The sequence below is a fragment of the Equus przewalskii genome, chromosome 18 (genome assembly GCF_037783145.1).
Source record: "Equus przewalskii isolate Varuska chromosome 18, EquPr2, whole genome shotgun sequence".
Classification (NCBI taxonomy): Eukaryota; Metazoa; Chordata; class Mammalia; order Perissodactyla; family Equidae; genus Equus; species Equus przewalskii.
Genome location: NC_091848.1, coordinates 40,307,097 through 40,328,041, shown reverse-complemented (window position 1 = coordinate 40,328,041; position 20,945 = coordinate 40,307,097). Strand labels below are relative to the sequence as shown.

At 46.8% G+C, this 20,945-nt stretch overlaps 1 protein-coding gene across 1 annotated transcript in view; it reads right to left on the bottom strand.

Moving 5' to 3' along the window:
• The window catches only part of FSTL1 (follistatin like 1), a 54,414-nt gene that overhangs the window by 6,666 nt on the left and 26,803 nt on the right, over positions 1-20,945 (bottom strand). The window contains exons 3-9 of the mRNA XM_070583824.1: positions 13,374-13,478; positions 10,612-10,741; positions 9,700-9,732; positions 8,269-8,399; positions 3,839-3,957; positions 2,377-2,489; positions 1,947-2,057 (exon numbers count right to left, since the gene is read on the bottom strand). Of these exons, the coding sequence (XP_070439925.1) occupies positions 1,947-2,057; positions 2,377-2,489; positions 3,839-3,957; positions 8,269-8,399; positions 9,700-9,732; positions 10,612-10,741; positions 13,374-13,478 (742 nt within the window). The remainder of the gene's footprint in view (positions 1-1,946; positions 2,058-2,376; positions 2,490-3,838; positions 3,958-8,268; positions 8,400-9,699; positions 9,733-10,611; positions 10,742-13,373; positions 13,479-20,945) is intronic.

The window sequence follows — 20,945 nt, the reverse complement described above, 5'->3', positions numbered from 1 at the left end:
AGCAATCTACCTCCACTCTTCTCTGGCCTCTGTTCCTAGTGGCCCCTTCCACTGCTCCAGCATATCCCTGCCAGCAGCTGGCCCTGCAGAAAAAGCTATGGAGACAATCTGGATCCTGACTCCAGAAGTTCCTCTGGGGCAGTGACCCTCAACCATTCACATGCCCTCAATGTGTCCTGGAGAACATTTGAAAATACAGTTGCTTAGATTCCACCTTCAGAGATTCTGATTTAATTGTTGTGAGGTGGAACCTGGGCACTAGGATTTTGTAAGTGCTCTCTGGGTGGTTTCATGTGCAGCTAGGGTTGATAACCACTGCAGCAATGTTTCCCAAACTTGCACAGTGATAAAAAAAAAAAAAATCCTACTATACATCTTAAAAACATAGGTTCCCAAGCTGCTCTTTTGTGGATTCTGATTCAGTAGATTTGGGATGGAATCTGCATGTTTATTGAGCATAGAAAATTTGTTGTTAGGGGGCTGGCCCGGTGGCGCAGCTGTTAAGTTCGCACGTTCCACTTCTCGGCGGCCCGGGGTTCACCGGTTCAGATCCCAGGTGCGGACATGGCACCACTTGGCATGCCATGCTGTGGTAGGCGTCCCACGTATAAAGTAGAGGAAGATGGGCATGGATGTTAGCTCAGGGTCAGGCTTCCTCAGCAAAAAGAGGAGGATTGGCAGTAGTTAACTCAGCGCTAATCTTCCTCAAAAAAAAAAAAAAAAAAAAGAGAGAAAGAAAATTTGTTTTTAGGAAACCCTGCTCAGCCCACCTACCTTCTGGCTTCAGCATCAATCTGCCCCTCACAGCAGTTTTCCTCGGCTCTGGCTCCACTTGGCTTCACATCTTGATGGCCCTTCTTTGCCCCATTGGGATTTGTGATCTAAGACCAGACTAACTTTCAGGTACTGACCTGAAAATGCCTTGGAATGCCACCTCTACAATGTCCTCTCATATCCATGGGCCACACCAAGATGCGCTCAGGCCCCTGTGGCACCACCATCTAGAATGCTCTTTATACCCATGTAGGGCTCTGAACCTGGGCCATCCCAGGAGGGTGGATGAGCTGTCCAGTGGGGCTGTGGAAATGGGCATTGTGCCACGGGGGTGATCATTTGGATTCTGTCTGATGCATGTGATGGGGCTCATTATCCAGATGACCATACTTATTCTGTAAACCAGCTGTTCACCAACTGCCTGTGTCTTAGAAATGGACGGCTACCTTTACTTGCCAGACCAGGAGCAGTTAGGTGTGGAGAGCTACTGCAGGGAGTTTTGGGAAGATGAGTATAGGACGCTTCCTGGTTGAGGCAGGCTGGGCAGTGTAGAGATGCTGGACTCTAGTGGTTCCAACATACTCTTTGGTTTCTGCACTGGCCCCCCTTTCTGGCATCTCTGTCTCCCCAACCCAACCTGCTCATGTCTCAACTATCTCTTTTTTTTAGGATTATCCAAATCTGTTAATTCAAAGAGGGTCTATGAATATTTTTCCTTTTTCTGCTGAGTATAGATGGCAAGGAGGAGTTGTTTTGTCTTCCAAACACCTCAGTTTTTTACACATAGAGGACTTCCTAAGCTGTTGTAAGGGTTAAGTGAGTTACTATGAAAAGTTCTTAGAAGAGTGCCTGGCACATAGTTCTCACTAAACAAGTGTTTGCTTTCATTATTATTGTTACTATTCCAATCTCATATCAACATTTGATCTTGTCTTGGGTCTTGAACCTCTCTTGTTCCAAGCCTCTGGAGTGATTTTCGAAATTAATGCATTGAGCATAAGTGTTTTGCCCTCAATGCTGCCCCCTGGGAGCTCCGAGATTACAGGTCTGAGTCTGTCACTTGCTCCCAGCCCTGCACTCTTCTCCATCGTCCCTACCCTGACTTCTCTCATGGTGATTTCATGAAGGAAGCTCTCTCCCTGTTCTTTCTTTCTGCCTGAGGCTCAGCTCACCGTCACAGGTCATGGCTGTGCAGACCCAGTTGCCGCAGGCACACACACAGCGGTTACAGTCCACCTCGGTCTCAGCTCCATCCGCATATGTTTCATCCTCCAGAGCACACTCTGTTGGGACCAGAAAAAAGGGGCAACAGTTTAGGGTGATGGTGGAACAGGACATCTTGGCTATAGTCTATGCACATTACCCTTTTCCTAGACAAGACCTGCCTGTCCCCCAGAGGCAATATATCTGGGCAAATGCCACCATCAACCCAAGGATTTTTGGACCTGAACCTCAACATGGAGATGAAAGGCTGGGGCCCAGTGTAGAACTGTGGAAGGGAATTTTCTTAGAAATCTCTGGAGAGTTTCACCAATCCTCTCTATCTCGGTCCCTCAAAATGCCCCCACTCCCTACAATTCCCTCTTTCTTAGGTTAACATACTCTTTTCTGGAGGGTTAAAGGATGGATTGAGACACTTGAGGAACTCTTGGAAGCTGAGTTTCCAGTCAGCATTTTCATCAGACAGTTCAATGAGAGCATCAACACAGAGTCCTCTGAAACAAAACACAGGAGAAACATGTCAGTAAGACCTCAGCTTCACTCCTGAGGAAAGGAAAGAAGCATCAGGATCACATACACCTGGGGCCTCAGAGGAGGCCAAGAAGGTGACTATTAATGGAGAAAGTTTCTACACTGACTTCCCACAACCATTATCCATCCTGACTCCTATTAAGCATCCAGCCCTTGGCTTCTTATACTGGATGTCAGATCGCTCAGGCTGTTCAAATGTTCCTCCCAAGATGACTAAAGTTTCCTAGATGGTTTTGTCCACGTTGATTGACAAATGTTTCACTACTGGCACACCTTCCACTAGCCATTGCTTTTCCCCATGGTATAAGCATCAAGTTAACCAGCATAGAAAATTAAAACAGAAGAGATAGGAACAGATGATATGAAAGGAATGTGTGATCTGAAAGAATACGGAGTTCAAGCAAGCATCACCACTATCACCGTTCTAGAAAGAGATCTTTCAGAAAAATTTTCTAGAACGCCAGCTCCCTCACTCTCCCCTTGGCCTGGATTCGGGCCCTGGCTCAATCACTCCCTGTTCAAATAGCCTTGAGCTGGTTATTCAACTGCTCTAAAGCTGTTTTCTCAACTGTAAAATGAGGACAAGGAGCCCTCCTTCACTGGGATGTTATAAGGATCAAACAGTGAACTTATAAAATACTACATGATTTCAGGTTATCAAAATATGAAGGATTTGCAGATATTATACTTTAAGGTAATAGACTATTATTAAGAAAGAATCCTTCTAGAATCTGGGCTTCATGCTTTGTACTTTTGAATGAAAGAAGTGTCTTTCCTGTTTTTAATTCTTACTGATGTACTGCAACCACACCAGAAGTTTCTTAGCAGTTAATTTTTATTAATATTTACTCTGGAATAATACAGAAAAGGAGAGAGACGTGCTCACATTTGTAACATTAGGGTTCTCTACATGAAATAGCACTGATTATCTTTAAAATCAGAACTAAAGCTATTTTAGACCCACAGCTAAATAATAAAGTCATTCCTTCAGAAAATTAACCATTAAAACATCACCCACAACACTCAGAAACAACTTTGCTCTGAGGCAACCTTGATAATTTATTTTAAAATTACCTTCTTCTATTCCTTGCAAGTTGTGGCCAAAAACAATAACTGCCTGATCAGATATCAGTGGTGCTTACTATATAATTAGTGAATAATGTTCACAGAATGGACCAGGACAGAATTCCTATTTTAATTTTTACTTCACATTGACACTGGTGGCTCCTCTGCAGGCAGGAGGGGGCTCACATCCCGTCTCCCATCCAGCCTTCCCTTGGTGGACCCCTCCCTGACCCCTCCCTCCATTCACCTAAGCAGCTTGTTGTTCTCCTGGTCTGCATAGGTGGTGATGTTGATGGCAGTTTCATTCTGCTCCACAAATTTCAGGAATTCGCTGGAGTCCAAGCGAGAGTCACCATTATCAAAGTTCTAGAAAGCAGATGAAGAAATTTTTCATGAAAGTTTTGTAGAACTCGGGTTCCATCATTCCCCCATTTGGCTTGGCCCTTCTCTGGTTCATCTTCTTCTTGACATGTTCCAAACCTGCCCTGGACTGGCCTCAGAGAGTTACAGCAACCAGGCTCGAAGCCCTGGGGCACCCAGAGGAGCACCTGCACTCCAAGATGAGAGAGTGAAAGTGCCTGGATGGAGGCCATGGAGGGCCTTTGAAACCCAGACCCTGCTTGGGGGGGCAGCCTGAACACAGGTCCACGTGGCCCAAGCAGCCTGGGGTGCTTGAGAAGCCTGGGGAGCTTGAGAGCACTCTGGAGCTCCATCCCTGACATGCCCTGCAGACATTCTTGACGTTACCTCTGGGTCCAGGTCAGCCACCACACCACGTTCTCAAACCCTAAAGAACACGTAACAACAAAGTTGTGCATCAGAATCTCAGCAGCAGAGCCCATGATGCGTATTTCTAACAAGCTGCTTGGGAAGGATGAGGCGACCCTCAGAGCTCACTATGGGAGCCACAGGGCCATTTCTTGCTGCTTGATTTCCAGCCTCCCTGACCTGCCCTAAGTGCTTAACTTTCACAGGTACCTCTAAACGACCACAGTGGGGAGAAGTCAAAGACAAAGGCCCCACATTGCTAACCTGCAGGCAGAGGTGGTACAAAGCCCCCCACCCCTCTGCCCTGTGCTGTGGGCCCTACTGTAGATGTGTGCACAGGTGCTTGATTACCTGGCGTAGGCGGTCCTCACAACCCAGCTGATATCCTGAGCATGAGCAAGAGTATAGCGAGCTCAGGAATTGACCCCCCTTTGGCAGGATGCTAAACAGAGACCTGAGCTATCTGGGACCATTCAAGATGCCCAGGCCCTAGCTACAGGAGGGAAGTATCAATTTTAAGGCTCAGATCAAATTCCAAGTTGGACATTGCTGTTCTCCTAAATAGTTCCAATGGGAAAAAAATTTTCTCAAAATTCTTTCCCTATGCTGCCTCTTACCACTGCCCTGGGAAATAATCAGCAGCCCAATGTTACTTTCAAGGTGGCTTCCCAGATGGTGTAAGGGGTTCTGGAAGAAAAGTCTGTACAGGTTTCCAAGGAGCAGGGAAAGATACAGCCATTGACTCTCCTTCCATGACTGTCACGTGTCACATGTATTCCACTCTAAGGTTGTAAATCTTTCGTTGGCATGCATAATAACAGGTATGTATAAAACAACTATGCAGGCCCTTGCTCAGTACCTACTTATTATTCTTGTCCTAATCCCTAGGAACAGGTCTCAGATGCTCCCAGTCACTCAACATTCACCCTAAGGAAACTTCCCTAAGTGTTCACCTTGTGAGGTCTTGATTAGTTAATGGAAAGAAATGAAATATGGCTGGCCAGGTGCCACTCTTAGTAGCACAGGTCTTTCTTGAGTCCAAATGTTCTAAGTGCTGGACAGACCAGAGCAACCCTCATGGACCCCAATACCATCAAGGCTTGATGACAGCGAGTGCAAGGAGGGGAACAGTCCAGCAAGGGCTGCAGACCCAGAGGGCACCAGTGGGTACCTGGGACCCAAGCAGCTCTCAAAAGGCAGTACTGAGGGCTCACACTTCACGTTCAGTGGGACCAGAATCCAGGCCTGAAGCCGAGAGGAGGTGCCAGCCTGCCTGTACTCTCCTTTCATGAGGGCCCAGCTGGGCCTCCCCAGGCCAGATCTGCAGGTGGAATCCACAGGAAAACAGAGGTCTGGTCCCTGTCCCAGAAACAGCCTGGAATGCTGACGGGGCCTGCCTGGGAGGTCATGATCTTAGACCATGAACCAACCCAATTCACTGGGCCTCTGTTCAGCCACCCAGTTACAAAGGCAGTCCTCTGCATGCCTGCATCTCCCAGCTGTATACTTGAGAACCCTTTTCTTCTATGTAACCATAGAGTTATGGAAAGGCAGGAAGATTATGTTATAAAACCCATATTTGGGGCTTACTGCAAGTTTGGAGACTGTTCAGAGGAGATGGGCAAGGCCAGGCGCTCACACACACAGCAGCTGGGGCGACGAGGGACACGATACCAGGGTGAGGAAGGTCAGAAGGCGGTGCTGCACTTCAGCCCTGGCCACCAGGAGTCTGCCACCTGGCCTTCAGGGTGCGTGTGACATGGCCATGAAAGGCTCTTTCTTCCTGGGTCTCCCCTCTTCATTCTGTTATGCTTTCACCTAAGAACTCGTGGCTAATCACCAAGTGAGGTGAGAGTCTGATTTTAGTCTTATTCAAGTTCTGATTAGATTTGCTTTTCAACTAATTTTGAAATAAGGAAAGTCAGCTGGGCTGGAAGGCAGTTCACTGGTTCAGAAAATGTCTGAGATATCAGCTCTCTCACCCACGGGCAGCTGTTTGCCTGGTGGGAATGAGTCTCCCTTTGAAGATGGCACCACATGGGACTCTGACTTTCATCAAAAGGAGATAGTGAAAACCCTTATTTTGTCAGAAAACACTGCCAGAGTGTTTGGGAAGAGCGAGCGTTGTGTTTGTCAGTCATGACTGAGCTGTCTGGGTTGAGAGTGAGAACGCCCCAGAGAAAAGCTACCTTCTCAAGCGGCCTGGTGGTTTTCAGACAGGAGCCTGCGGAGTTAAGTTATTGCCAGAGAAAGTGGAGATGTGTTGAGGGTGGTGTGGGGCCCAGCTACTTGGGAATCAAATTAATAAGAGCTGTCAGTGATGCCTGAGGCAGGGTGCCAGCCATGAAGGGGCCACTACAAATGGTTACAAGGTCCCAAGAGGCCCCTTGGAAAGAGTGTCCTGGGCCCCAGGGCTCTTGTGCTGTAACGCCCATTGCAAAGTCACTGCTCACAACAGACCTGGCAGGTGCTGCTTACTCAGCTTTTGAAAAATCGTTTTCTTTAAGTTACTTTCTGCTCCTGTCTGACTCTCCTAGCTCAGTAACACGATGTGTTTTTCTCTAGATAAGGAATCACCTCCTGCTCCAAGGGCTCTGTAATATGGGAGTGGCTGAGATAGGGGACAGAGTGAGAAGGGCTGAGCTTTCTCTTCCAGGTTCCATCTCAAACAATTGGCATCCAGAGAGATTTACTTTCTGTCACAGAAGAGAGGAACCTCTATCTAAAGACAGTAACACAAGCGAAGTCTTAAACGACCAGGTATTTCAATCCAACCCATTATTTCTCCATCCGTGGGGTCCATAAGTTCAGTTAGAAAGAGGAATCCACAGACTAGGCTGGTGTTGACCACACTAGGTGGCCACTGAGCTGCCAAGAAGTCCCTCATGTATCTCGGGTTGCTCCTGAGTCTGGGCTGGTTAGGCCCTGGGACAGCAGGTCCTGGAGGCACATGAGGGCATGCACATCTGGGGATGACCTTCTGAAGGCATCTACCCAGAGGAGTGTGTCTGTAAGCGAAGGGGGCTTTTGTGCTTATGTGGGAAGGTGGGTATCTGAATGTGTGTGTCTGTGTGTAGGATGTGTCTCTGTATGGCATGCACATCTCTGTATGTGGTGTATCTGTGTCTGTGCTTCTGGGTGTGGTATGTTTATCTCCGAGTGCGATGTGCGTGTGTCTGTGTTCTTGTCAATCAGCTGGAAGAGCGCCCTTAACTGCTTCTTCTAACACATCTCTCTAGCTCTCTGAAAGATCTCTATCCATGGCAGCCCTACTCATTGCTAAATTCTATTTCCTCTCTCATTTTCCTTTTTGAAAGCAGCATCTCTCCTGGCCCTAATTGGAACAAGCCGTCTCTTCAACTAAATACGATGAGAGCAGCAATATCTAGGTTGATGAAGAATCCTGGACCCATGAAGTACCAGTCCCTTGACTCTTCTCAGATGAAGAGAACTCTGCAGCCCACGGATGGTCAAGTTAATGACTTAGACAATGTCAAACTGGGGTGGGAAAGAGGCTGAAGCAGCCTGGGTCTGGGTGAGATCAGAAGCTATTTTGCATCAGCAGCCAGCTCTATAAGGTGTCATATGGGATTGGGGGATAGAGCCTGGACATATTTTTCAAGGACAGGCTCTCTAAGACCTTTCTTTGTGCTTTAACTGCCCAAAGGGAGCAGTTAAATTTGTGTTAGATCCCAAAGGCTTGACTCCTGGAGTCCCACTGATCCAGCTGGTCAGGAGGCAACTATCACTGTATCAAAGCTCCATGGAATGATCTGCGATGAGGAAACAATTGGGGACTCTACGCAGGTTTATATTTCCTCGTGCTCTGGGGAGACATGATCAGGCAAAGGGAAAAGAAATCTCCCCTTCGCTGGGGCTGAACAGTCTTTGACTTCAACTCAGGATTACCTTAAAGTACTTGTCTAGGATTTCACTGTAGTTGCTGCCTTTCGAGAACCAGCCATCTGGAATGATCTCCGCTTCCAGCCACTGGATGATGCGACGCCGGAGCTCATCGCGGTTGGACTGATAGCAAACGACTGCAGAAAAGGGGAAGAGGTCAGCCGAGCGGTGAGGAACCCAATATCACCAGCACTCCCTATGTGGGAGGCTGAGTGCCTGGGGCTCTGCATGCATCATCTCACTGAGTTTTCACAGCACTCCAGGGAACAGGAATATCCCAGAGGAGTCGACCCAGGTATACACTGGAAAACATCCAACCCAGGAGTCAAGCTCACGTCTCTAAAAAATTTATAAAGACTGAGAATATTGAACAGAGAGATTATGCTGCTTAGGTGAGAAAGAAGAAGAGCGGAAAAATAAAGGACATTTTCATTAATTTTAGGAAGCTGAGGAAAAAGAAAGCCATCAATCGATAGAACAGCTCTCTTGGCTCAAAGATGAGCTGAAAGCATAAATGAATAAATGACAACATTACAATTCTTTATGCCGCTGGATTTCTGGTTCTCTCTCTATAGCTTTTCCCTCTCTCACCAACTGGGTCTATGAGAACTTTCTCTCACTTAAAATGTTACCCTGCCTGCATTTCCTTTATTATAAACAACAGAAAACAAGGCCAAGGAAGTGCACTGAAGCCCTGCTCTGGACAGCTGTTGTAACCACATGGAAACAACAGGTGGGGTGAAAGTTGGGTGGATGGGGAAGCAGAGAAGGGAAGGCCATGGCAAAATGGAATTTCTGGAAGACAACACATGTTCAGATGTGAAAAGGGCACTGAGCTAGGGGAATGCAAATCCAGACACTTGTCCCCACTCTGCTACCTCCTACCTGTGAGACTCAGGGAAATCAGTTAACCTCTCTGAGCCTCAATTTCCTCTTCTATAAGGTAATTACAAGAAGATGTACCTCGCCAGGTCATCGTGAAGATCTAAGGAAAAGTATACGCTAAGGGGGTCTGTAACCATAAATCATGATGAAATTTTAATTTTTATTCATAGAAAACCATGGAAGAAGTCAAACTGGTATTTCCAATTATCCCCTTTCAAAAGAGTTATGCCTTCTCATTCTGCTCGTTCGTCCTGTGACATCAGCACGTCTCACAGCGAGTACTGGAGGAAGGACTCAGTGGCTTTCCTGTTGCTGGCAAAAATGGAAAACACAGCCAACATTCTGACCCAACCAGCTGCTTCAGATGGCAAACACAAAAAAATGCAGTTTTGCAGCTTTTCTGAGCTGTGTTGAGGGCAACCAGTTCTGGGTCACCAGTTCTGACACACAGAAGATCTTGTGAGCTCTGCCAGGGACTGTGGAACGTGAAATTTCCGTCACGAAAGGCATTTCCTCCCTAAGATGCACCCTGTAGAAAACACAGGCACTCACCTGGGCTGGCAGATGGACTGACAGATTTCTTCTCTGCAAGACAAAAGGAGAAAATGCATAATGCAAAGTGAAGAAAAAAGAAAATTCCTGTGCATTGCTAGGATTAAAACTGCCCGCATGAAGGGGGCCGCGTGTAACCTTTTCATCACTGTCTTGAGTCCTTGCTCCTTTCCTTCTTCCAGGGCCCAAGTATGGGGACCCTTCCTTTCCTGCTTTGTTTGACATTTTGAGGCCCCTGAGTTGCCCTCCTGCTCTCCACCTCCTCCTGTTAGCTTGAGGGGTGGGGGTGGGTCGCTGGGACTTTGAGAACTCATATGGAACCACTACAGACTCATACGTATCAGGGAAATGGAGTGGAGACCAACATGTGCAAAAGAGCTTCTTGTTTCTCCAGGAAAGTTCAAGACTGAGAGGGGCTGGGCAGGGCGGCGGCTGGTGTCTAATTAGCAACAAGCTTGGGACCCGTTCCCTCTTATCCTAATGACAATGGCTTGAGCGTAAAATAGAGGAAATATAATACTACCAGGGCTGAGAGGTGCCCGAATTTAAAAAGCATGGGAAAAGTAAAATTTACCTGCTTTCTAAAAAGGTACAGAATTCATTTAAACATTTTCTTATTAGTATTGATTATTGATTTTTGATGTGGTCTCCTATCACTACCAGCTGCAGACAGTGCTAGAAGCCACCCTGGGGGTCTGATGCAGCAAACTCCGGGTAGAGGCCTGGGCCATCCAGGGCAAAGCCAGCAGGCTCATGAACGCTAAGAGGATGTGTTTTTAAGGAACTGGGTGGTCTCCACAGCTTTGGGTGCTGCGGTCAGGGTGGAAAGGACTCCAGGAAGCCAGGCCACACTGCCCTGTTCCCTGGCTCCCCATGGCTGAGTTGCCATGCAGTGGTGAGAGCACTGCTTACCTTTGCAGTGTCCGTCATAATCGACCTGGATTTTGGACCCAGTGAGGCAGGCGTCTCGATGCAGCTCACAGTGGTTGAGGTAGGTCTTGCCATTGCTGCCACACACAGGCCTCTTGTGAGGTTTGCATTGCTGAAACAGACCCGCAGAGGATGAGCGTGCAAAGGTGTGTGTGTGCACACACACACACGCACACAGAGCCGTCTTGTGAGGGGACTCCCCACCAGCAGAGAGGGCCTCTGTCCCAGCAGGGCATTGGGAGCCCCAGCTCTGGCACCAGTGACCCTACCCACTTAATCAATGCTGGAGGCACTCCGTCACCTCGCAGCTCCGCATGGCCCTCTGTGCTGATCCTGGTTCGGGGCCATCTCTTCTACTCAGTGAAGAAATAGACCTCCCTGCCCCCAACCAGGTCAATTAGCAAGAAGAGCATTTTATTAGAAATCAGGAATTTGGATTCCCTGTCACTTTGTCTAAAGTCACACAAAGTCTCTGTATAATCTAAGATCCCTTAAAATTCCAACATTCTACGACACAAAACAGCCAGAGCTGAGAGCTGGGCATGTGGAGAGACTGAATGACAGGCCTTCCCTTCACACAGCCTTCCCCCAGTTCTTCAGTTATTTCGGGGCTGAATTATAGGGTACTTTGCTCTCTTGCTTTGTTTAGTATTTGGGGGCCATTCTGTTTTCCTCTTAATCTCGCACGCCTGTTGTGAGGTGGGGGTGGGGAGGCCTGGTCTTTGTGAAGAAACAGAGAATCATGATGGACAGGAAAACAGACTCGAGTTCACTTGGCAACTCGATTCTGCTTTGGCTAAAGTGCCACGGTCATCGGCAAGCTTGGTTTCTTTAGATTTTTGTGGTTTTTGAAAGCGGAAACAGGGAAGCAAGTTCAGCTCAGACTTAATAAAGGCAGCAAAGCAAGAGAGAGCAGACGTGGCGAAAAGAAACACAGAATACTGGAACCGGAAGGTGGCCCAACCTCTCCAGTTTACAGACGAGAATACCAAAGCCCAGAAAGATCGGGCCGGCCCGGTGGCTCAGCGGTTAAGTTTGCACGTTCCTCTTCTCTGTGGCCCAAGGTTCGCCAGTTCAGATCCCGGGTGCAGACATGGCACCATTTGGCAAAAGCCATGCTGTGGTAGGCGTCCCACGTATGAAATAGGGGAAAATGGGCAAGGATGTTAGCTCAGGGCCAGTCTTCCTCAGCAAAAAGAGGAAGATTGGCAGTAGTTAGCTCAGGGCTAATCTTCCTCAAAAAACCAAACAAACAAACAAACAGAAAGATGAACTTCCCTTCCCAGTACTTATTATCGAGTTCCACCTATGTGCTGGGCCAGGGGCACAGCCAGACACGGTCTCTGTCTTCATGGCATCCAGTGACATCTCACTTGCTCAAAATCATACAACTATACAGTGCTGAGCTGAGACTAGATGCCAGGTTTCCAGACCTTAAGTCTGGGCTCAGTGTACCACATGGTGGCCAGGTACACCTCTCTGAGGACCTCCCAGTGGCCCCAGCAGATCTGGTCTTCAGGTTTCTGAGTCAGGGGACTTTCTTGCTGGGGCAATGGGTCAGGATCCTTCACCTGGGGACTTAGGTGGGTGTATTTATTTGCAGAAAGAGAGATGTATTTCCAGGCATGGGTTGGTTTGACAGAAAGGGGAAAAAAGGGCACACATCCAGGTTATTCACATTTGCCTGAAGAGCAAGAACTTATCAGAATCCTGCTTATGGAGGAAGTATTTCTCAAAAGCTCACTTTGCTTTTTAAACTTCACTGAAAACCACACCAAACCTGAAAAATCTGCATTCTGTCTAGTATTTTTAAAATAATTTACGTGTCTTTTGACCTAGCAAGTCCTACTGGGAATCAATCCTCCAGAGATAAAGGCAGCTGCATGTAAGGATGCTATTGTTTGTAGTAGTAAACAACCCATGAAACAACCTACATGTCCATCTACAGGAAAATGGTTATATAAATCTGGTTCTTTTATAAACTAAATATTATGCAGCTGTTAAAAAATGAGTGAGAACCATATGTGCTGACCTGGAGGGTATCTGTGACATATTAATGAGTACAAAATGCAACCTGCATGTATCTAAGTGTATATATATATAATGATCTCATTTTGGTATAAAATAGGGGGAAACTCTATGGGTTTATCATAGCAAAGAAAAAAAAATGTGAAACAAATATATACCAAACTGTTAACACTGGTTATCTCAAACTAATGGAATTTGGGAGTTAGAGAGAAGATTATTAATTTTACGTTTGTACAAATGTCTGTACTATTTGACTTATAAAAAGCAATTGTTAACTTTGTAATTTAAAAATCTTATAAAGCTAAACCTTTTTTTTTGAGGAAGATTGGCCCTGAGCTGACATTTGTGCCCAATCTTTCTCTATTTTATACGTGGGATGCCTGCCACAGTGTGGCTTGATAAGGGGTGCGCCAGGTCTGTGCCTGGGATCCAAACTGGCAAACCCTGGGCCACTGAAGTGGTGCATGCAAACTCAACTGCTACGCCACCAGGCTGGCCCCTAAAGCTAAACATTTTTTAAGAAAAGAAAAAACATCCTTGCATTTACATCTGATTTTTAATTCCTGGGATGAAAATTGCACGTCTTTCAGACAAACAAGGTGTATTTTCATAAAGATGATGAAATCGTTGGCACTACTGTGACAGGTAGCTCCAGCAAGGCAGCCACACTGGCTTCCCTTGGCCACTGTCTTCTGGCTCCTGACCTCAGGACTTACCTCGATGCAGAGGCAGGTGGGTTCTCCCTTCTCTGTGACAGCACATTCCCGGCCGGCTCCACAAAACACATTGGCACAGATCATGGATTTGCTCCTAAGTTCTTCCTAAAACATAAAATCATAAAGGAAGCCATGTCACTGAGATAAGCCCATCACAGGATGAACCAGTCGTGGTGATTACCTTTCAGGCTCGGGCCATGGTCTGGAATCTTGGTTCATGGGGTTGAAGGGTTCTGCATAGCCAGAAGCTGTCCCTAACAGCCAGCACCAGCCTTGCTGGTACTCCTCCAACCCAGGCCCAGCCACCTCTGAGTCCCCAAGATTGTTTCTTGAAAAACAAGAGCTCCTTTCTTGCATGCTTCCTTTCTTCTAAAAAAGTTTATTGAGCGTCCATTATATGCCAATAGTACTCTAAGGACTGTCGATATAAAGGCACAGTCCCTGTCCTCGCGAAGCTCCGTGACTCTCCGAGGAAACACAACTAAAGAGACCTTTAGGAAGCAACATGGAAGTGCAACCACAGGAGCATCAGGGAGCTGAAGGGGAGGAGAGGGCGAGAATCAAGTAAGACTTTCTGAAGATAGGATGCCTTAACTGATTCTTAAAGGATGAGAAGAGCAACCTAGGCAGAAATGGAAACATTTGAGAGAAATATGGATATCCGAAGGACTAAAATCTCACTGAGTAGCATTCAAGGCAATATCATCTCAAAAGGAAAAGAAGGATGGCTAAACCACTGGAAACATGGATCTGCTGTGACTCAGCATGGTCTTATTCAGCCCCTGTCCACGTCCACCTCTGGCTTCAAGACCAGGAGGGCCAAACCACCTGACAGACTGTAGAACCATCCTTAAGCCACTTGTGGTCAGACATTCATGTTCAGACATATGCAGCAGAAGTGACAAGGCAGGGAATGGTCCCAGTTTATGCCACTGAAAATGTGGGTGTTCATAGGCATTAATCTGTTGGTGACACATTCCTTCCCTCACATTAATTGGTGGCAGAAAGCCAGCCTCAACGCATTTTCCACTCAGGCCAGCAACAGTGGTGGTTGAATGAAGGAAAATGTGATTTCTCCAGTCTCCCTCCCTGACTGGCTGGGCAGGCAGAGTCACCACAGGCTTCCGGGCCCCTGCCCACTGTGGTAGCATTGGCTGTAACAAAACCAACAAAGATGGCAGGAGCTGTGATGGGGTCATGGGACTGGCTGTAGTGAAGGCGGGGATGGAACCTCAGATTTCATCCTTTGGGCCATGTCTACCATGTCATGCAGAGAACTCACACCCACAAAGCTTCTAACAGTAAAATTCTTATGGTCAGTAAATGTTTTTTATCCAAGAACAGGTCAAAGAAAGCAAAAAACAAAGTAGATGTTGAGAGCTAAGGGGATGTGTCCAATACAGCTGGGCTGCTGCCACCCGGAGGCTGCTTTGCAAACTCCAAGTCATTATCATCTCTCTCAGCCATCTTGCCTGTCATGCAGGGCTCCCATTGGTCTAGAAGCCCTTGCCATGCTCACATTTCATTGGTCCACATGCTGTTGCTAAACCCATTCTTTTCTGGATGTTGCTAAGGAGAAATGAATAAAGCTGGCAGGCAGAGAAGAAAAGAGGAAGTAATTCCCAGAAGGCTGGGAGAGCTGTTGTTTCCTAAACAAGGAATGGAGATAAAATCAAGCATATTCTCCAGGCAGGTCCCTCTTGGAAACTGTGCCTGGCAATGGAAAGCAACTCTAAAAAGGAAGAGGAACAGGCTATCGCTGACCAGTGTAAGAAAATCTCAGAGATGACTGTGTTCTGCTCTCCCCTTCACGACACAATACACTAACCAAGGGATACAGACAAATCGATGCCCCTCCGTGGGTGTGGCACATGAGTTACAGACACACAAAGGCATAAAAAAGCACACTGACATATACCTACACTCACAGACACACACAGTTCCATGGGCCGACACTCACAAACCTTTACCACTCACTAGCTGTGTGTTCATAACTAGTCACTTTAATTCTGTGAGCCTCAGTTTCCTCATCTGTAAAATGTAAATACCAGCCCTGCCCTGTGAAGATGAAATGAGATAGTATGTTTGGAACTGCATTGTAGTTCAAACTGCCTGTGAAAAGTGTTACGTTAATGCTTCCAGAGCTTCCTGCAATAGCCTGTGGCATTTATAGAGCCTCCTTTCATCTTAAGTTGTTTTTAGTGAATATTAAAAATAAAAGCTTTTACTTATAGGCTGAATTCATCCCAAGTCATTTTTCAGAAATAGTTCTCAAAAATCCATTTGAGGAAATAGATACTCTTTACTTAAAATAGAAACTAATATTTACATTACAATTAAAATTTACAAAGTGTTTGCATACATATGATTTCATCTTACACTGTGAACAACCCTGCAAGAATATGTATATTATGAACTCCATTTTACAGATGAGGAAACTGAAGACTGGAAAGGTCAAGTAACTTGCCCAAGGTCCCAAAGCTAACAATGGGAGGAGCTGGTCTTCCAACTCAGATCTTCAGACGACAGACGACTAAGCTCCCATTTATAAATACTGGGCACCCTGCAAGGGGATTTCTATTATCCAGTATCTTATACAAGCTCTACAACACCACCATAACTATCCCAATTTTACAGATGAGGGAACTGAGCTTTAGAGGTTAAATAACCAGAAAGTGGCAGAGCTAGGATTCCACCCAACCAAAGGGAACGCTGTTTTTTTAGATTCAATTTATTTTCATATCCAGAAGACTTAAGGTTAAGGAAATGATGATAGAGATTTGACTTGCATAATTAGCAAATATCGGGAAAAGTGCTTAAGAGTTCGTCAGAGACTTAGACTCGAATTCCCACGTCCCTCCTCTGCCCCTTATTTGCCACTGGTTTTGGGAAGGCACTCTCTTTAAACCTCGGTTTCCTCGTGTGGAAAATGGGACCATGAATTCCTGCAAGGGCTGCATGAGGACTCGATGAGCACGAGGACTCGATGAGCACGAGGACTCGATGAGCATGAGGACTCGATGAGCATGAGGACTCGATGAGCGTGCAGCATGCAGCAGAGTGCCGGCAACACCGCTGGAAGCAGCCATTGTTACAGTGGGTACTGATTTTCAGACAACTTCTCCACTGAGATGTTGTTGTCACCTTGGGCTGTCATGTCCCCACCCACCTTCCCTTACACTGGAATGAAAATACCGAGAGTAGGGGGACTGGCTGAGTGAAAAAAAGGAAGCCCCCTCCCCGCCATCCTGTCTGAAGACCACAGAGAAATGCTAGTTACACAAGCATTCCTCTTTGCAGGTGGCACATCTGTCAATAGGTGGCAATCTCTCTCTTTGTCTCGCAGAGCCAGAGCCGCAATGCAGAAGCGCAGCCTCACCTCCTGTGGCCCAGCTCTGTCCTCCCAGTGAGATGTGGTGTCCTGAGGTGGAGAACAGGGTGGCCACCCCACAGGCACAGGCAGCGGGGCCCAAGAACTGGGGATCTGCCCAATGGGGGAAGAATGTCTAACCTGAAGCCTGCAGAGCCCTCCCCGGTTCTTCCCACTCACAGGCATGCTTTAATGCAGAAATCAATAATAAAGCAAATTACGCCATTGAAAGCCCTTCTCCAAGCCCTATCTTCTCTGGGTGCAGGAATGTCAGGAGCATCTCTGAGGCTCTGGAAAGTTCCTTAGGGCGGTAGGTGGTCTTACCCATCTGCTGAGTGACTGACTTTGAGTGGAGAAGAACATCTTGAGAGGCGATGAGCATGGCATGAACGTGCTCATGGGACAGGGCAACGACTGCCTGGTAGGGAGGGGTGTGGCAAGGAAGAGAGAGATGAGGCAAGGCGGCAGGCGGCAGATGGCAGGGAGGCAGGTCTCGCCAGCCGACCCGAGGGGCTCTCCATGGATCTGGTGGGCAGTGAGGACCTTGGGAAGTTAGGGATCTGGCAGGTGAAATGATGAATGTGGTGTTTTGGAATATTAATTTGTGTCTGGTCCCTTCCAACTTGGAAATTCCCACTCAAAATGCCGGGCATCCTGGATGGAGAGACTGGAGGCAGGGAACCTGCCAAGTATAAGGCAGTGATCTTGTGCCAGGTGACAAGGGCCTATGGCCAATGCTAGTATTAATTACAGCACCTACAGCTGAGTGAGGCTGTTCAGATACCTCTATCCTCACAGCTTCTGTGCAGGTTTCGCTATTTTTAGTCCCATGTAACAGATGGGGAGGAATTTAAGATTCAGAAAAGCTCTGGGATGTACAGAGGCCACAGAAATAGTGAGAGCTGAGATAGGACTGGAACACAGGTCAGTTTGACCCCAGAACCTCGATATTGCTGTGGGGAGCATTCAAAGGAACGAGCTGTGGGGAGAGGGTACAGCTACGAGGGCTGCACAGGGGGAGAGAGAGCACAGGGCACAATGCCATTCTCGTAAAGGAAACAGAATTGTTTGCATTACCACCATAACAATTTTAGGAATTAGGTCCCAAGGGTGTATGAGAATTCTATCTACATGTAGATAACCACACAGGCATATGGATATTCTCTGGGAGTGTGGGGTCACAGGTAAATGAACCCATGAGTCTGAATGTACCTGTGAGAGTGTGCTTGACTGAGTGGGGAGAGAGGCCATGTTCTGGAAGTGTGAATACAATGATAAAAATTGACAAAATACTTGCTTCCAGTGGCAAAACATCAGGTTTCTAGCTTTATCCTTCCGCATCACCTCCCTGACTTGCTTCTATGTTGTTTTCATTAAGCATTGCATGCCATGCTCCAGGGGTTTGGTCTCATGGTTAATTTTCACAATGCCAACTCCCCTTGGTAAAAGACCAGCTGGAAACAGTGCTGACTTTTTTTTCCTTTTTTTTTCTTTTGGTGAAGAAGATTGGCCCCTGAGCTAACATCTGTGCACATCTCCCTCTATTTTGTATGTGGGAAGCTGCCACTGCATGGCTTGATGAGCAGTATGTAGGTCCACATCCAGGATCTGAACCTGCGAACCCGAGGCCACCAAAGTGGAGCTTGCGAACTTAACCACTCACTATGCCACTAGGCCAGCCCCAAGGAACAGTGCTGACTTTTACTGGAGAAAGAAAACTGAGCAACTGTCAGCCCCTGCATGGTAATAATGATATTTTACACTTGTACAGCAATTTCAATTAGCCTGTAATTTTTACTATCATTTTTGATTCTCAAAGCCTTTAGGATAGGCAGGCAGGGGTTACCTCTAGGGCACTTCCAAATGTAACATCCTATGATGAAGAAACTGAGGCTCATGGCTACCTGTGAGCGGTCCAAGACCTCATGGTTGCAGAGCTGGGTCCTGGCCCGAGGTCTCCGGACTTCAATTGTAGCCCTCTTTCCACTAAACTACTTTGACTCTTTACAAATCAAAGCTTGGAAAGGTGTCGTCTTGGATCCACGGTCTAAAAAGACAGAAATTATTTTTGCAACTGAAAAAGATCCTTTTCAAAGCAAAGGGAAAAGCAAGTTATTTGCAAAACCACCAGTAGAGGTGATAGCGTGTCTGAGTTTCTGGGCCGACTAGCATTAAGTCTGAACATAAAATACGCTTTGAATGTTTAAAAAAGTCTTCTGAAGTGAAACAATTTCTGGAAGAACAGTGTGCTTTGGCAGGGGACGAAGCTTATAAGCAAAGCCATAAAACTGTCAGTTTAATATACCATCATTTCACTAAAGTGAACTGGGTTGGCTCTGTCCCTCCATCCTTTTCCTCCTTTCCAACTTTCTTTCTGGGAAAAAAAAACCCAGCCCTACACACGCCAAGGTGAAATTTTGGCTCCACTTGCCGCTATTCTGTGACAAAGCAGCTTTGTTGACTTGAGAAAGGTTCTCCCTGCTTTGCCAGAATTAGTCATGGAAACTTCACAGGAACCCCCGGGCTCCTCAGATATGTAGAGCGCCACGGCACTGGGGACAAAGAAATTCACAGAACCGGGGAGAGCAGGAGACCTGGGTGGGGCATAGGGTGGGAGGCTGGCTGCTCTCAGGCGGCTGTTCTGGAATGGAACCCAGTAGCACAGGCCTGAGAAAGTCAAGAAGAAAGCCAAAGAACTTCAAGACCTTGGAATATAGCTGGAGCATCATGTGACCTTGCTCAAGTCTCTTAGATTCTTTTTCTCGGAAAAGAATGTGTCGGTGCACCATGACACATGCTAGGGAAAGAGGAGGAAGGAGTGGAGACTTCTAGCAGTTGTCCTGATGCGTGTGGAGACAGACGCTGCATTTGCAGGACAGAGTCCCTCCCTTGTACGTGCTCACAACCAATCCCTCATCTCAAGGTTAATGCACCAGGGCCAGATGCAGCTTTTGTGGGGCTTGAGGCTGTAACAATTTGAGGGGCCCTCCTTAAGAAAGAGAATATGGAACTGGCTGCAGAATTGGGCACAGGGCCTTGGAAGGGGCCTTGCAAGAAAAAGGTCTGAAACTGAAGCTTCCTTAGCTTCACAGTAAATCTGACTCTCCATCTTCCCTGCTATTATTTTCTTCATAAACAAGAAGGCTTTGGGGCCCTCAGTCTATTAGTCAGAGCCCTATTTAATATTTTACGCACATGTAGCTTATCTCAAGTAGACTAAGCGTCTGCACATTTTGGCTTCCCACAGACCTGGGAAAATGTCCTGCCTGAGAAAATGCCTGGTAAACGTTTTTTTACATTAAATGTCATTTGGGGTCTATTCAGGTTAGTGTCAGTATCAGTGGCCAGTGACAATGACACCCAGGATGTTTGCGCGAAGGTGTGGCTGGGCTTTATGACATCAAAGTAAGGGATGTATCATCCCAAGAGGATTAGCTTTAAGATTAAAAAAAAAAAAAATGTGTTATGGACTTGTCATTCAAGGATTAGCTAATTCTCCTTTGTATTAATTTCTATGTTCAGCCTCTATCACAGCTTATGGGATAACAAGCTCCCGGCGTTTTCTACTCTCTATGTGATAATGTACATGTGCCTGGAAATGACAACTTTCAAATGTCACATGGGACAGGGTTTTTACCTTAGTTGTTACCTTTCTTCTTTTACAGATTCTGTCATTCTCTGTTTCCCTAGTCAGACTGAAGGATCTAAACTGTCATCGTCATGTGGAAGCCCTTTCACCTTCCAGCTGCTCATCTGCCATCTCTCGAATGCCCCCCCATCCGTATATTCGGTCTTTCTTTAGGTGGCCCAGAAAGCATGGCAAACTAGATGCTTGGTTTCTATATAAAGGTAAGTTCAGTTTTCTGTAATGGACTTGTCCAGTCATAACAGAAATATACAGCAGCATTTAGTGAGCTCTTACAGAGTTAGAAATATGCCGGGCCTTTTCATACGGGACTGAAAATAATCTCACAAGGGTCTATGAGGTGGGAGGATCCCGCTGGCAGTGAGGAGACTGTGACACCAAGTTGTGCTGTGACTGAGGTGAGAGTCAACCCAGGCGGCTGTGACTCCAGGGCCTGAGGGGGCGTTTCTGCTCTCACGCCTTCAGGTCATGGTCCACAACGATGAGGTAGGGTGTCTGCTTGTGCAGTGCCATGCTGTCTCCCTGACTCAGTCACATCCAGTGACTCCACTCTGAC